At 35.2% G+C, this 17,909-nt stretch overlaps 1 protein-coding gene across 3 annotated transcripts in view; it reads right to left on the bottom strand.

Moving 5' to 3' along the window:
* Window positions 1–15,067: 15,067 nt before the first annotated feature.
* Window positions 15,068–17,909, bottom strand: part of pcdh9 (protocadherin 9) — a 301,547-nt gene continuing 298,705 nt past the window's right edge. For 2 of the 3 annotated variants that reach the window (XM_039689063.2, XM_039689064.2), the window contains exon 5: window positions 15,068–17,179. In XM_039689063.2, coding sequence (XP_039544997.1) covers window positions 16,809–17,179 — 371 coding nt within the window. In that variant the 3' untranslated portion in view covers window positions 15,068–16,808. The remainder of the gene's footprint in view (window positions 17,180–17,909) is intronic. The other variant, XM_039689065.2, reaches the window with a different exon arrangement.

Here is a 17,909-nt window from a genome sequence, read left to right as displayed (position 1 = left end):
TCGACTGACTTCATATGCACATATCATGGTTCGCTGCTCAAGACGGATGTTGTGAAAGCAACTTTTTTGTTTTCTGCTTGCTGGCAATTTATCTAACTTTTGATAACATGGTTTGCTTTTTAAAAACTCCCGTTTATTAGATAGTGTGTCCATTGGAGAGTGAACATTATATACTGCACACTATAGTGGGAGCTTAACATTTTCTTGTAAATTAGAAATATAGGCCTTAGTTAAAACCTGCAATATTTATAATCTGCAAAATGTATAATTCTAGCACTGCGTACATGGGCGTCTTGCTATATATATATATATTCGGTCGCGAATTCATGTGATGCTGACTAAAAAAATTATTGTGGGAATGCACCATTTCTGAAGAAAGTAAAAATTGACCAGTATGCTAAATAACAACAATGATTGTGCACATTGGTCTAATAGAAGAGCAATCTGGTGTAAGTAATGGCTAAAAACATGAAGTAGCAAATCAACTTTGGGTAGATACTCTTATTTAACAGATTCTTCATTATGTGATGCATTTTTGATAATCGGATATGAATGTGAGGTGTTAGATTGTTTTCGGCACCCTATTATAAAAACAACAGACAGTTATGATTATTAATTAGCAGCTTCTCAAAAATAAATCTCACATCTAAATTTAAAATATTTGAATGCACATTGGATCTTGCAGTGGTTAACCACTGCCGAATAGGTATTACATTGCATTAAAGTTGTAAAAGAAACCCTCATTAACGCATTTTTTTAAAATTGTAGTATTGACATTGTGACTGTATTTATGTGTTGTGTATTGTATATAATATGTATTGTCTTTTTCCCTCCAGGCTTTTGTTTCATTACTATTAATATCATCAAGGGCTGGCAATCAAACGAGACATAAAAAACCTCTTATCAAAGTGAAGTGTCTTCCATTCATGTGCAACGGCAAACGGGCTGCACTTTGATTTCATTTGATATACAAATCCACCTGTGCAATTGAATTTGTTACACAGAAGACCTTGTGCATGTCCTTTATATAAATCGGGTTTATCAGCATGATGCCATTAGCGTCTCTCCATAATGTGAGATATTATACGTTTCCTCTCTGATCCTCGAATCAGTATGCATGACCGGACGCTCGTCTTTCTAACACGGCAGGCGAGACTTAGCAGAATAAATTCATCTAATAATCATGTGCAATTCATTTTGCAAACTTCTGTTCTATAGAACCACCTCTGGATATTCTAAAGCCACATTTTTACTTAGCGTGAACATGGGAATCATAAAACCGGTCACTATGAGCATGTATACAAGTGTTTTTCCAGTGTTCTCAACAGACATTCAGTTCCTTCAGAGTTAAAAAAAAAAAGGAGGTAAGGGTGGCATACAAGTGTAAAAAAGTCATTTAAGTTGTCATAAAAACAAAAATAAATAAATAAATGAATAATAATAATTTAAAAAAATATAATTTAGCTTGATTTTTAAGCTCTTTTCTTCATGAGGACCAACAAAAAAATCCCCAAAAGATAAAAAATGTTGGGTATTACTATATTTGTGGGGGCATTTTACAATGTAAGGTTTATAAGGACCACGCACACACAAACACACACGCATGCACACACAGCAAATGCCTTGGGCAATTATGGAGGGAGAATAATTCTGATCCACTTCATTTCTCTAAAGGCATTCAAGTCATTCTTAAACCCATCTTAAAATTATCTCAAATGAGCAGAGTTTAGTCATTTCCATTAATGTTATTAAAAGAAGCTAGTTTCATACTGAAAATAAGCCGATTCATTACAGCGACTGGAACATCATTTCAATGCTAATGATTAATATGAAGACACAGAGGGACGCTGGGTAAACAATAAGGCAGCCTGATTATGCAGTGTCATCTTAGGTACAAGCACAGTTTTCTGTCTAGACAGAGACAGAAAATGAATATAAAGACGTTGGCAATTATACACTGATGATACAGAACATTTTGTAATATTGTATCGCATTATTGTAAGAGATCTTGCATCGCAGTCTTGGATGAGAAAATGTGAAATGAATCAGTCTTCTGCAGCAACATTAGACGCCACACCCCCTCACATCATAGACCACACCCCTCACACATAAACCACGCCCCCATCCAGTGAAAGCAAAAACAATGATTCGAAAAAGCTTTTGAAGTTTCAGTTGAGTAAAGGTTCAAGTAAAGGTTTTTTTATAATATTATATAATTTTATGTAATATGTAACATTTTAACACCTTTTTACTTCATCATTACTCCATATATATATATATATATATATATGTATGTATACTTAGAAAACTAGAGGTTTTCAAAAACATTAAATCAATATGAACATTAATTTTTTTTTTTTTCTAAAAACCTGACATGTTTTATACTATATATATATATATATATATATATATATATATAATATATATATATATAATATATTATCAAGATCCTGTATGTCATAACTTGTTTTGGGTTTAGATCATGCTAAGAGACTTTCTGCAAGACTGCAAACATATATATGACATTAACTTGCATCTGGACAGTGGACGGTTTAAACTAAGAAATTTCAAATCGTATACCATATTTCCCAGTTTTCCCTTTCACAACATTCCCTATACAGCACATTTTGTTTGCCTGCATGTCGGAGGACATATAAAAACACAAAGATGTTACAGTTTCCCTGGCGGCCGGCTAATTAATGACCAATATGTGTCCGGTGGCCTTTAAAGATATTGTGCTTTAATAAACCAATCCTCGGATCAATTGTCACAGAAAGAACTGGAAGTCCCTTGTCTAATTATTAGTGTATGACGGTGTAAAGGGCTCCTGATTTCGCAGTGCTCCTTTGGTGTCTTGTCTAGGGGGATTTTAATGGAAATCTCTTATCTCCAGAAAGTCTTTCAGGTGTTCAAAAGACTTCCTGTTAAATAATATAATCCCTTAAGCTCCGACAATTACCACTAATTCCATTTTAATTCAGTGGAAAGGTGAAGTGACAGGGAACATTTTATAGCTTTGGAGCTGAAAATGTAATTTTGATTTCAATTACACCAGAGTTATGGTGAAGGGAAGACGGTGACAGTACTGGGCTGGAATCAACTACTGTATGATTTCAACAATACATGATGCTGCGGAGTTCAAAAATAAAATGCAAATAATATTAGTTGACCCAAAATGCTAATGTTGCCAATATTTACTCATCCTTAAAGGAATAGTTCACCCAGAAATGATCCTAGCCAGTACATGACATTCACAACATTGAGAAGCTGTCAAGAAATCTGAAATCACAGATGCACGTTCTGAAAATAATTTGCTCACTCACAAATATGGATATTTGTCTTATAAAAAAAAAAAAAAAAAAAAAAAAAAAAAAAAACATCTCTTTGCTCTCTTTTGGATTGCTTTGATGGATGGATGCGCTTTTTAGACCTTAAAAAACTCCCCTGAAAGAATAAAATCATTGGATACCTTGAGGTTGAGCAAATTTCGGGATCCTTTTTATTTTAGGGTGTACAAATCCCTTAAGTAGCTCTGACCATGTGCTATTTGCTTTCTATGGTGAAACAAATGGGAACGTTTGACCTGCTATTCATTGAATTTAATAGTAATTTACACTTTATCAAGAACACGTATAGTATGGTGTTTTACGTATAGTGTCTGTTTAATATCTGCTATCTTTAATAACACTTATTTATTCATTCTCTGACAGACATTCTACTGACTATAAGTAACTTTGCAATAACCAGCCCGGTCTCATCCCAAGACGTCATATAACTGACGTTTTGGGACGTCTTTTGACCATATCAATATTAATATATATACCGGTATAATATATACCGTCAATATTCGCCTTTTTAGGGCCCCCCTTAAACGTCGGTAGATGAGGTTATGGGATCCTAACTCTTCCCTTATACCTAAACCTAACCCTAAACCTAACCCGTCACCTAACTGACGTTAAAGGTAAAGCGTCAGTTGTATGACGGCCCGGGATCGCCATCTACCAACGTTTAAGGGGGCCCTAAAAAGGCAGATATTGACGTATGGTCAAAAGACGTCCCAAAACGTCAGTTATATGACTTTTTGGAATGAGACTGTGTTACAATAACATGTCAACTTATAATACTAACCCAAACACCAAAAAGATCCTGGCCAGACACATGGAATCCAAACGTGGCCCGGATCTGGGCCGACACTATTTTGCTGTCTGGGTGGCATGTAGTTGCAAAGTTACATATAGTTAGTAGAATGTCTAAAGTGGACCATCGAAATAAAGTGTGACCTCTGAGAATACATCAAACCTTCATTATTGATGATATACCTTTTGATCAGTGGGTTGCATGCTGTAATAATCTTTGAACTACCCATCAGAATCTTTTTCCACAGGTTTTTAATCAGAGATTCAGTTTGCAATACCTCTCCCGATGAGTGAAAGACCTCATGCTGCTGATGCCAAAAGGAAAATCTAATGGACCAAGCCATTTGAAAGTGAAATGCTATTGTAGATTGCCAAGTGAAAGAAAAAGAGCAAACCTTTCTACTAATATGTGATTTAAAGGGATAGTTCACTTTGAAATGAATTTTTGGTATGTTTTAGCTTACCTCAAGGGCATCCAAGATGTAGGTGTCTTTGTTTCCGCAATTTTTGATGAAGGTCTATGGTCACCACCTCAAAGAGCATGAACAGAGAAGTCCAAATTAAACATGATTTAATGAATTGTATACGAAACGAGCGGTTTGTGTGAGAAAACGAACAGTATTTAAATCGTTTTTACCTCTTGTAACCACATCCACAAAGCGCTCGCGCCCTCAGATCACTTGGACGTGGCTGAATGGTTTGACCTAAAAATCTCAAAATTGAAAATACTGCGGAAACAAAGACACCTACATCTTGGATGCCCTTGAGGTAAGCTAAAACATACCAAACATTAATTTCAAAGTGAACTATAAGGACAAGGACCTATAGTGGTCAATCATACTCTGTCAACTTACTGCTGTATTAACTGATGCAGTATATATTGATTTGCACTATTTATGCGTCAAAGCGATGTTTACTTTGGTACTATAAGGTATCATCCACAGTACTGAGTGATCTGATGGAGACGAGATTTGTATATTGAATCCTGGAGGAACATGTAGAACATTAAGATTTTTCAAGACATTTAAGACACTTTCCCAAGACAACTTGGCATAATTACGAAAAATAAAAATGCAAACAGTTGGCTTTATTTTTTTTTTTTTAAGTTCTATTGGTGCCTTTTCACAGTGTGTAACTGATGGCCTTACATTGAATATTCCTCATGCTAACACGACCTTCACTGACTCTTGAGTAATGTGTAGATGTTTTGTGACATCTGAAAATGAAAGATAGACCTCCATTCTGCTGTGGGGGTGACTCGCTCTTTATTTGTTACTTTTCCATCTGTGAAAACAGAGAGAAATAAGAAAAAGAACAAGCTAACAGAAAGAGAGTGGGTATATGTCCAGTGGCAATTTAAAGATGTTTCAGGCCTTTATTGACCCCGCTGATCACTTGACCTCCAGAGATCAGATGGGTTAACCTGTCCCAGCTGCCTCCATCTGCCTGGTAATGGGAAGTCTCTGCGTCCGAAAACAAGTTTTTTTGCCACTAACTTCCTCACACACAAGCTTTGAGGTGTGTGTGAATGCAATGAAATCCATGATTGTGCTTGAGTGGCATCATATCTATACAGCATCTAGAGCTAATTTTGGGTGAACTAACCCTTTAAGGTCCTTGCACACTGAGTCTGAAACTTTTGTATATGTTTTTCTTCCATTTTTTTTTTGTATTCGTCATTCAGTGGCTCTAAATTGTCAAAACGCCTCTGAAAATGCTCATTACGGATGCAGAAAATCGAACTTGACAAAAAAAAAAAAAAAATATATATATATATATATATATATATATATACATATATATGACGGACAAAAGTTTAAAATATATATTATATTATGGTGGGGGTTTGGGATGGGATGTCTAGGGTACCAAAAACGCTGTTTAGTTTAGTTTTTACTTTTTAAAGAAAGTTTACTTTTTGGAGTCCCGATTATTCTCAAAATCAAATTCAACCCAAAAACAGAGCCGACACTTTCTACTAGATTTTTGCACACTGTGGACCTTCAGGGATGGTGTCAAAAAAAGTGAGGAAGTGGAAAAGGACTAATAAGAGCATGCAGCGATTTTAACGTGAGAGTCACTTCAGTGTGTATTTGCTCGTAGATCAGCAGCTTTGCAGGATGAACTCGACATGTTCCCCTGTGGAAACACAAAGAGGCATCTGTAATGCTCTACCTCCAGCTCAATCCCTCCTTTGTCACAAATTGGTCTTATATGAATGTTTTTAGTGTGTATTTGTGCATGACAGAGAGACAGAAATGGAATCTGATCAAATCTGTATGGCCTTTTACCACAGTAATTGTAATGCCCAAAAGAGCAACAGGGCTAACAGGACTCATATTGTGATGAATCAACTTTTTCTGGATCTTATGAGATAAAAGAGTTTGATGCACTACGAAAACATAATGTAACTTTCAAAACTTCCTCTCTCTAATGAAACAGCAGCAAAAATGGTCCAACCATTTAGAAGATAGCGAGCGGATGTGGCCCGGATCTGGGCCGACACTATGTTGCTCTCTGGGTTTATTTATTTATTAAGAAATTCATTATTTCGTTTCGCAAGGATGCATTAAATTGATCAAGAGAGAGAGTAAATACATTTATAATGTTACAAAACATTTTCATTTCATGTAAATGCTGTTCTATTGAACTTTCTATTCATCAAAATTCCCTGAAAAAAAAAATGGTTTCCACAAAAAAAAAAAAAAAAAAACGAATTAATATTAAAATTAGGGCTGTGAAACGATTAATTGCGATTAATGACATCCAAAATAAAAGTTTGTGTTTACATAATATATGTGTGTGTAGTGTGTATAATTATTTTGTATATATAAATACACACACATGCATGTATGCATTTGCATGTATATACTTTATATATATTTATACAAAATTAATATTATTCCTAAATATAAATATTTTATATATTAATAACACATTTTTCTTAAATATATACAAGCATGTGTGTGTATTTATATATATATATAAAATAATTATACACACACATATATTGTGTAAACACAAACTTTTATTTCGGATGCGATTAATCGCGATTAATCGTTTCACAGCCCTAATTAAAATAGAAAACAAGTATGTTAAATCATAATAATATTTCACATTATTATTGTTTTTATTGTATTTATAGTAATTTGAATAAATTCAGACTTGGTAAGCAGAAGATCCTGTCATTTTTATTCACAATTATAAACATTTCCGCAGTAAACCCATTTACTTTTTTATCAAAAGCAAACCGACGGCATGATACTTTCGGCTTGATTTTTTTCAGGGTCACTGTGTTGAAACTTTCTGAATGTTAATAAACTGATTTTCTCTCTCTCTCTCTTTCTCTCTCTCTCTCATACAAACTCACTTTCTTTGTCCAACAGACACACACAGACACAACACACACTTTCCAAACAACACAATGTGATGCAAAAGCTCTCACTAATGATGGCTCCTCTCGGCTCTGGTTACCTACATGTTACCTGATGGACCTAAAACGCAGGAAACACTGCAGGTGATTTTACCCTGTGCTGTTAATTACCTCCCCTGACAAGCGCAGTGTGTAGCCGCTGTTTAGCCCTTGTCTTCTCACACACTCATGCATAAAACACTAAACAAGAGACTTTTCAGCACAGAAAGAATAACGAATATGATTTGACATCTCTTCTGAGACTAAACTGAAATATCCACATAGTATAACATATTCCTAAATGGATCCTAAAAATGATTTTATTGCCAACCAACTGTTAAAACTATAGATACTTGTTTCCACCAGGGAATAAATCATAAAAAAGGGTAATTGCGACTTTTTATCTCACAATTCTGATTTTTTTTTAATCACAAATGCGAGTTTACATCTCGCAATTCTGACTTTTTCAGAATTGACTCTGACCAATCATACTTCGCCATTTGCATGAGAACATGGTGTGTGTGTGTGTGTGTGAGAGAGAGAGAGAGAGAGAGAGAGAGCACCATAGCTTGTCGGAAACAGTCAACTGCGTGATATAAAGTCACAATTGCGAGATGTAAAGTCAGAATCACAAGATATAACGTCACAATTGTGTGTTCTTAAGTCAGAATTGCAAATTGCAAACTCAACAAAATCAGGATTTTGCCCATTGACAGGCGACGGGTTAAATGTAACTGGTTAAAATTGCAGATTTGTCTGGATTTAAACATTGTTGGAAACATTTTGGATAATGTTAATGTACACTAGTCAACAACAAAAAAAATAACATATTTGTAGTGGTCTTTGCATATTGTAGCTCTCAAACCGTATTCACTTTATAGCCCTTAATCCTGTAATTGTGGACAAATGTGGGCACAGAGGACTCAGGTGTGATTCTAGTTTTTATTTATTATAAATGTTATATCACTGTCTTCGATAAAGTTTTGTGTTTTTTTTTTTTTTTGGGGGGGGGGTATTTTTTTTATTTATTTACTTCAAAAAGTACCATATTTTCTATGTAAATTATGCTTATTTTTATGTTGTTTTTTTTATAACTACATTAAAATATGATTCCAATAAGTTCTTAGAGCTAAAACTTAAAGATGAAGTGACTTTCCTGTCACCTAGTGTCTTATTTTGGCTTAATTCATTTTTATGGGTGCCCATTTTTGACCCAAATACAAGATTAATGAGTTTTTTTTTTTTCACCCACTTAACACTGTAGAATTGAGTCAAAAAAAATTGTGTGTTCAGGAGGCAAACTTAAGAAAAGTAGCCAAGTCTTGTACCGCTCAGATCAAGGGAAGTATTTTTAAAAAATAAATTAAAACTATTTTGCCCACATTTGTCTAGAATACGGTTTTAGGGTTAAAGAAAAAAAAAATCTTACGTATTATGCCTTTAATAACTATAACTTCCTCGGACATCTGTTATATTGCTGTTGAAGCAGTTTTATAAAACTTCTAATTAAAAAGGTTTTTTTTTTTTTAAATGTCTTTATTTTACTCAAGATTTGGATACACTGTACATCTGCTTGTTAATTTTAATTAGTCTACATTTAACATGATATTTGCTTGCTGCTTTGCTGGTTTAAATATATGCAAGTCAATATGATTTTGTTTTAGATTTCCAGAAACTGCTGATGGACTAATAGAATATATCAGCCACAAATATAATTCTATCTCAAGAGATATTGATCAATTATTAAACATATTTTCCAGTCAGGAGTCCTGTGAACATGTCCCTTTTCATCCTATGAATCTGGTTACCAGTAAACATGCACATCCCAGTAGGCCGTTTGAGCAGAAATCCTCCGTTCAAGCTACGCTACATACGGTGTTAATTAGTCCCATTAGTTACCCTCAGATTTCAATTGGTGCACTGGTGTAGATTACATATTAAGGTTAAGGATTTTTGTTTATGCCTACCATAAGGCTGGATAATACAGTAATTGTACTAAACTTGTAAAGGAATAAGTGGGCTTAAGTGGGAAACAGGTAAATAGGCAATTAATGATGTGTGAATGAGAGTATACTTGTACCCTTGTACAAAAACAGCCCTGGAATGCATGAATAAAGATCACAGATACAGAATGGGAATGTTTACTGTAAATCGCATAGAAGGAATTGCATGTCAATGACACAAATCATTGTCTTTTTCAAAGAAAAGGCATGTGTGAGCTCACTCTCCACTTCAGAGCAGTGCTTAAAGCCATATTTATTGATGCATTTAGTTGCTGGATGTTACTTAACATCAATGTATGAAAGATTGGTATTTTCAAATACTGTACACAAAACAAGGAAAGGCCAAATTGATCAGCACATTACTAATGTGCTGTTGGCAGGGTTTACCAAAAGCCTGCCGGGTCTTTGAGAGAATTTAATTCAAACAATACAAGTAGAATCAATAGCATAGATCACATTTCTGACCATTTTTTACCACTCGTAATGTCGCAGCACTATCATTACTGAAAGTCTACCGAAAAAAAAAAATATGCTAGAGAATGTACTCAAACCTCCAGGGGGCGATAAAGATAAATTCAAAAACTTTTTTTATAAAGATTGACATTTAACTGAAAAAAGTGACATATTAATGTTACAAAATATTTATATTTCAAATAAATGCTGTTCTTTTGAACAAATGATGCTGGAAGAAAAATGATCCATGTTTCCACAAAAATATTAAGCAAACAACTGCTGTGATAATAATTATAAGAATAATTTCTTCAAATGAATGAATGAATGAATGAAAAGTTTTTATTTCGAACACGTTGAAAACAAAAAACAAACAAACAATACATAAAACAAAGAGAAAAAAAAAAAAAAAACCAACAATTTTTATTTTTTATTTTTTTTAACTTATACATGTCCGAAAAGGAGTAGGAAGAAGCATAAGCTTATTCAATCCTACCCCATCTTCAACTAATTATAACTAATTAACCGGTTGACCGAATATTTTGATCTATTTGTCTCTAAACACCAAAAACAAAAACAACATACATATCTACCTATGTGTATATACATCTTCAAAAAATAAAATAAAAATTACATAAGAGAAAATAAATAAAAACTAATAATAATAATAAGAGAGAGAAAAAAAAAAGAGAAAAATATATAAATAAACTATCACCTAACTAATAATCTTCATCCTCTCTATACCTTTCAAATATCATATTTTTACAATGCTTTTTAAACTGAGTAATACTTGGGCATTGTTTAAGTACTGAACTTAATCTGTTCCACAACTTCACTCCACATATCGAAACACAAAAGCTTTTTAATGTTGTACGTACACATAATTGTTTAAAGTTGCTCTCACCCCTAATATTATATCTCCCTTCTCTATTAAAAAACAGTTGTTGAATATTACCAGGGAGTAGGTTATTTTTTGCTTTATACATTATTTGTGCTGTTTGAACATAAACCAGATCAGTAAATTTCAACGTCTTGGATTTTAAAAATAATACATTTGTGTGATCTCTATAACCAACACCATGAATCATCCTTATGACTCTTTTTTGCAACTTAAATAAAGATAATAGTCTGCATCTGTAAGTATTACCCCAAACCTCCACACAATAGTTTAGATATGGTAATATCAGTGCACAGTAAAGAATGTGGAGTGATTTGTACTTCAGAACATGTTTCGCTTTGTTCAATATTGAAATACTTCTTGAAAGTTTATTGTATACATGAATTATGTGAGATTTCCAACTTATTTTATCATCTATTATCACCCCAAGAAATTTATTGCAAATCATCATTTCTGAAGGATCGACACTATTTTTCATGAAAGAAAATGCTTCCTTGTTTAGCATAAGAGACTTATTTCAAAAACAATTTTTTTAATGGTATATATGTGCCATTAAACTGGAGGTTTTCATTTTCACGTGAGAGAGAAGACATGCTAAAACAGGTTTGATGTCAGATGCAATGGCATTAGAAAATGCAACAAGTAGGCCTATCATGAATCTTATTGGCCTCAGTGCAAAGGCGACATATTACATGTTGTAACATGTAGTTATATAGTAATAACAGTAAATTATGCATAATTACAAGTAACTATCCCTAAACCATAGCCTAACCATAACTCTATGTAGCCTAGTTAATTAACAATACTCAGTACTTATTTGAATAAGTCAAATGTAACTGCATCACTAACTCATTTACTAACCTTAATGTTTTGTCCAAACCTGTGTGACTTACTTTCTCTTGTGGTTTTAAATATATAGATACACATATCTTGGAATATCTTACATTTTTTTTAATTAAGTTAAACAAGGGCTAGAGCTGTCAAGCTCCAATTAACACAATTAGGTTACACAAATTAGTTTGATCAGAAATACAGTAAAAGCTGTAATGTTGTGAAAAATTTACAATCACTGATATCTATTTTAATATGCATTTTTAAATTAAATGAATTCCCATGATAACAAAAGCATTCTTTGATGAATAGAACGCTCAAAATGTAAATATTTTGTAACATTTTAAATGTCTTTACTGTGACTTTTGTTAAATTTAATGCCTCTTTCCAGAATAAATGTATTCAATTATTTAAAAAAAAAAAAAGTTTGTTTTAAAAACTTTGGTTTGTTCCTGCCACAAAAGCTATTTAATGACTGCATGGACTGTTTTATAGTGCTTTTAAAAGCCGCACTGTATTCAGTCTATGGAAAAGAGTGAACATTCGGTGTCACTTCTTGTAAATCCACTGGAATAAAGTCATATGGGGTTTGTAACTGCATGAGGGTTTTAAAATGGCCAGAATGTTTCTTTTTCTCTGAGCTACTTATTGGCCACAGCACGAATCCATGCCATCCAAGGATCGCGTTTCTTGTTCCTATTCCGCACAAAGACCTGTACCTGCTCATTATTTTCTGCCCTATCGATGTTACACGCAATTTCAAGACAGTTTGGTTCAGTTTCTGTGACTCGTCCAGCGAGCGCTCGGGAAAATTCGCCATCTTTCTTCGACCAAATCTCAGTTGGTCCCGCACGTCTGCCGCTCACCGCCCAGCAGAGGCCTGGTGCACGTCGGAAATCGTTCTCACAAAGCCATATGAATGGGAAATGGGAACGTTTCTTTCCCTTCTTGTGGTGTGACACTAATTTGCTTCCCCTTGCACTTCCAAGGCAATTAGCTTTGAAGCTTTTCAGAAGCTATTCTTGCCCAAGTCGATAGCTAGCGTGGAGAATACGAATTTAAGCAGGTCCACTGGGGGAGGGTAGATAAACACATCAACAGAAGGAGGAGAAACCAGAGAGAGAGAAAAAGTGAAGCGAGGGGGGAGGGGGAGGGGTGTGTGCAAAAGAAATATAATTACTCCAACTGCTCGCCTGTATGCTTGGCCTTCATTACCGGGCATCAGTTTCATGCTAAATTCACTTCCTAGCAATTTGCCTCAGAGCCAAAGCACAAGCACCAGACAGTGTAAACAAAAACTTTACTGACGGCTTGGGCAAAACGCCACCGCTGAAAACATGGTGAACGAGGAGAGAAAGCTAAACGAGAATTCGCCAATGTGTTCGGCCCACACTAACTTGTGATCTGTTGTCTCAATAATAGTTACTGGAAAACGAAGGTCGCAAAATATTGACAGTATATTCGTTTATAATGACCAGAACCACATGAAATCTGAGTGTAAAGAACTCCACAGAAACTTCCACACCCGTCGTTCCTCGCTCGGATGATTTTAATACTTACTTACTTGCTTACTGTTGCCGTTTGAACATGAAAACAAAGCACAAAGTCCGTCCACCGGGAGTTCACTGATTCTGAAATCCCTGAAACGATTTCACTGTAGTTTTAAACACGTCACACTATTCCTCATTTAAATAATTACCGAGGCGTGCGCCAAAAAAAAAAAAAAAAAAAAGTGTGACATTTACGTTACGAAATAAACTCGAAGCAGCTGACCAATCAAAACACACAGGCCCAGCTAGCCAATCAGAGCACATTACGCTTTTTAAAAGGAGGGCAACAGGAACTAAAAAGAGAGCGTTACTGACAGACTGGGAAGAGAGGTGCTGTAACAATGTCAAATTTGTGAAAAAATAATGTGTTTTTCTGAACATTCAAGCATGCAAATCTATTCAAGTAGACTCGGAAAACAACTTTACAGTAAGGTTTAGTTTGTTAACATTCGTTCATGCATTAAATGAACATATAATGTTTACAAAGCATTTATTAATCCAGGTTAATGCTAATTTCTAATTTGCATAAATGATCAAATAAAATTTGTCATATCGTATACCGTATATGTTTGTATTGACAGTTTGATGGCCGATTTTGCTGGTACTTTCATTCCATTCCATAAAATAACAATATAAATTGTTAATTCACCAATGAAAAATTGTATAGATATAAATGAATATTAATCTAGACATGGTAAATAAATGCTGTAAATAATGTAATTGTTCCTGATACCTAATACATTGTAAATTGTTGTCAAATAAATTGTGTAAAATATCAACGATGAAAAAAAAATGAGCGAATAATTATTTTTCCCATTTTTTTTTTTTTTTGTAGATTGTTGAATCATTATGATCGCAAATCATTCTGATCTCAACTCAGTTGTTTCTCTCAGTCAGTGTTGATGTTAAATGAAGACTTTTGCTTATGTTTCCATCTTTTCAGTTGTTTCTCCTGAGGAAAAAAAAAGACCTGAACTTGAACTTAACCTTCAAAAATTTAATATGAACACAAACATTTAAATTCTCATCAAAATCAATATTTGGTGTTGGTGATATTTTACAGACCAATCTCCTGAGCAATCAATCACTGAGCAATACAACTGCTTAAAGGAGTAGTTCTCTTTCTTTAGTCGAAAAGAAATTAAGGTTTGATGAAAACATTCCAGGATTTTCCTCCATATAATGGACTTCATTGGGAACCAAATGGTTCAAGGTCCAAAAGACAGTTTCAGTGCAAACTGTTCAAAGGGCTTTAAACGATTTTAGACTATGAATAAGGGTCCAAAAAAGCGAAACGATCACTCATTTAAAAAAAAAGTTTAAGTTTTATAAGCATCAAAATGAACAAATCTTTTTTCGTGTTATTTGGTTCATTCAAGAACGAAATGAACGAGTTGACTCGGGAAAAGATTCGTTCATTTTGATGAATAGGAGAGTCTCAAACGCGCAAGGCAACCATTTGAGCTTATAAAACTTAAACTTTGTTATTTATTTTTATTTTTTTTGAGTGATCATTTCGTTTGATAATTCATCGTCTGGAATCGTTTAAAGCCCTTTGAACAGTTTGCACTGACACTGTCTTTTGGACCTTGAATGGTTTGGTTCCCATTGAAGTCCATTATATGACGAAAAATGTATTTCTTTTCGACTGAAGAAAGTAGTAAACTACTCCGTTAAAGAGCATAAACACATGGTAGAAGAAGCTCTAGTTAAATCTCCCCAATCAAATAAATGTAGCATTTGAAGACGAGTCAATCTAGCGAGGAACAAAACAAGGCACAAACATGCACAATTTAAAACATTTATTGCAGTAGCGGTATACCTGTAGAGCAGTAACAAGGAGTAACTGTTTAATATCTATGATGGCAAACGTCCCCACAACCAACAAACACACTGCTGAAAGCAACTCACACCACTCTTGTCTCTTTTCATATAGTTTTTTATACCCTTTACTTTAAATATTGTGATCAAACATAAAAGTGCTATACAAAATGAATGACCTCACTGCGTTACAAATCAATAATCATCAATCCAATGAAAAGTAAGGTGAAACTAAGTCATTTTTAAAGCTATTTTGTCTCGGTAAGCATGCGGTTTCATCGTCTGAACTGGCTGCCATGCCATGTGACAAGAAAGGGAAAAAAGAACGGCCCAAACATTTAAAGAAAAAACAGAAATCGAACTAAAATCTCAGTCCTCGTATAATCCACATGCTCTTTTGATCACGTATTCATTGTTTTTTTTTTCTTCTTTTAACACCTTCCCCGGTTTGGACAGTGCATTTTTTTTATTTATTTACTCTTCCTCTGGAACGACTGAGTGTGTCGGCGAACAAACATTTACCGTGTTCGCCATTCCCGCTGATGTTTCTTGTTTAGATCGGTACGATACGTAGCGTGTGTCATGAATCCACAGACATGAAAACTACACTCACTTCTCTTGCGTCCAAAATCGTGGGCAAACACGATATTTTATGAAAGAAAAAGTCCTTTTTTTCTCAAATACTACTCTCAATTAAAGCACGTGTACAAGAATGTCGAGAATTTACAAATATATTGCTGTTGAATTGTAACATCGTACTTCTTTCTTTTTTTTCAGGAAAAGACATCAAGCTTTCCGTGTCAGTAAGTAGAAATTGAGCATTTACATCAATAATACAAAATAGCTTTGAAAAAATAAGTTTGCCAGGTTCATCGACTCATCGTAAATGCAAAAAACTGGGCAATTGTGCAATGTTATGACCGATTGATACTATCATCCAGGATTCGTTCGTTAATTCTCCTACAGAGGGGGTGTGTGTGTGTAACCGTTTGCTTTACAGATCCAGACTGTGTTCCTCTTTTCCAGAAGAAAATGACGTCAATGACAAAAGGCCGATACGATGAATGATAAAAGACAGCTGTCATGTTCACTGATCTATTCCATGTGATTATTACAAGTACATAAAATCGGTTAGTATTAAGTCCTATTTACAAACACTTCAACGATGACAGACTAAACGATACTAACAGTGTTAATAAGCACAAAGCTTTCTCAGTTTGTAGATTCCATTTTCTCGGATGGTGTAGATTAATATAGTTCCAAAACAGCTCAAAAACAATCACGTCACAATATTTGTATATATTGGTCAGCCGTTATATTGTTGTCGTTTTTTTTTTTCTTTTTTTCTTTTTTATAACCGTGATACATAGAGCACAGCCCTGTTCATCTCGAACGTTTCTTTGCAGTCTCTGTTCAGGACGAAGTATAAGATGATCCCTTTTAAATGTGAATTTGCAGCAAACCATGAGAGTTTGATGGCAGTTATGGATTTGCATGAGAAGATCCCGAGTCGGATTCGCATAGTATACTGTCCTGCATAAGCGATAAAGTCTATGTCTACTCCATACACGTAACTAACACACCGCATAGGCATCGATCTAAGAAAAGGAGGGAGGAATGGGCTAAAGCTCTCAAAAGTTGCTGGGACGATCCGATAGAGAGAGAGAGAGAGAGAAGACGGACACAAAACGGACCCCGAACACGCTCTTAAAGCTGCTGTTCTTTAGGACTGTCGTGGCCGGAGGCGGGCTGGTAAGATTTCAGGCTAGCCAACGGGATGTCGGCCATGTGACCGCCGCTGCCAAAATGTCCTTCCGAGCTCCCGTAGGTCTTCCTGTCCCCAAACTGCTCCTGGCTTCCACGCTCACCTTTCCAGCTGCGGGTCAGTGTGTGGCCGTTGAGCAGTCTCTCTTTAGCCCACTCCTTTTGGTTGTTGAAAGAGGAAACGGGGGACTTGGGCGAAGGGTACGAGCTCAGGCTCGGAGGCATCCAGCAGTTGTCGGAGTGGCCCAACACCAGACACTCTTGGGTGCACATCTCTGTGGCCTCCACCAAGCCTCTCGGGCCTAGAGGTCCATCTGTGGACACAAACAGAGCGAAAACACTTAGGATTGAGTGGCGAGTCCATAACTCCCAAAGCATAGATCTAGAATGAATGGAAATGAAGCTGTATGAGATGAACACGATGTCCAGCGCATTCTCATCCTAGGGCGTCATATAGGTGACGCTTTTGAGATTGCGTCTAAATCCGACGCATGTGGCACCCAATATAACATGCTTCGGTTATGGATAGTTTTAGGTCTGGGGTAGTGTTAGGGTTAGACCACTAGGAGGCGCCTTCTGGCCCATATATATATCTGCGTCTCATATTGACCTATATGACGCCTTGGGATGAGACCGGGCTGCAATAAAGGCTTGCATATCTAATTTCCTAAAAAAAAAAAAAAAAACACATGCTGAATAAAGAGACAACTGAAAATAACACTGACATTCCACCCACACCAGGATTCAAAGTGCATTGTGGGAATCAATGTGGTATCATGGGCTCAACTGCACTGTCAAACAAAATCAAGAATATAATGAAGATAATCCTTGAGGAGTCATTTAGTATTTGCAACATGCCGGTCTGTGTGTTTATTTAATCATGGTTGGACAGAATAAACATAAAATGAGTAAGTTATGACTATTCTAGTCCTCAAAAACACATTAAAGGGATATTTAACTTTGAAATTAATTTTTGGTAGGTTTTAGCTTACCTCAAGGGCATCCAAGATGTAGGTGTCTTTCAATTTTGATATTTTTAGGTCA

This window comes from Pimephales promelas, chromosome 8, assembly GCF_988280905.1.
Source record: "Pimephales promelas chromosome 8, fPimPro1.hap1.1, whole genome shotgun sequence".
NCBI lineage: Eukaryota > Metazoa > Chordata > Actinopteri > Cypriniformes > Leuciscidae > Pimephales > Pimephales promelas.
Note: the sequence above shows the minus strand (reverse complement) of the source record. Positions and strands in the feature narration are given on the sequence as shown.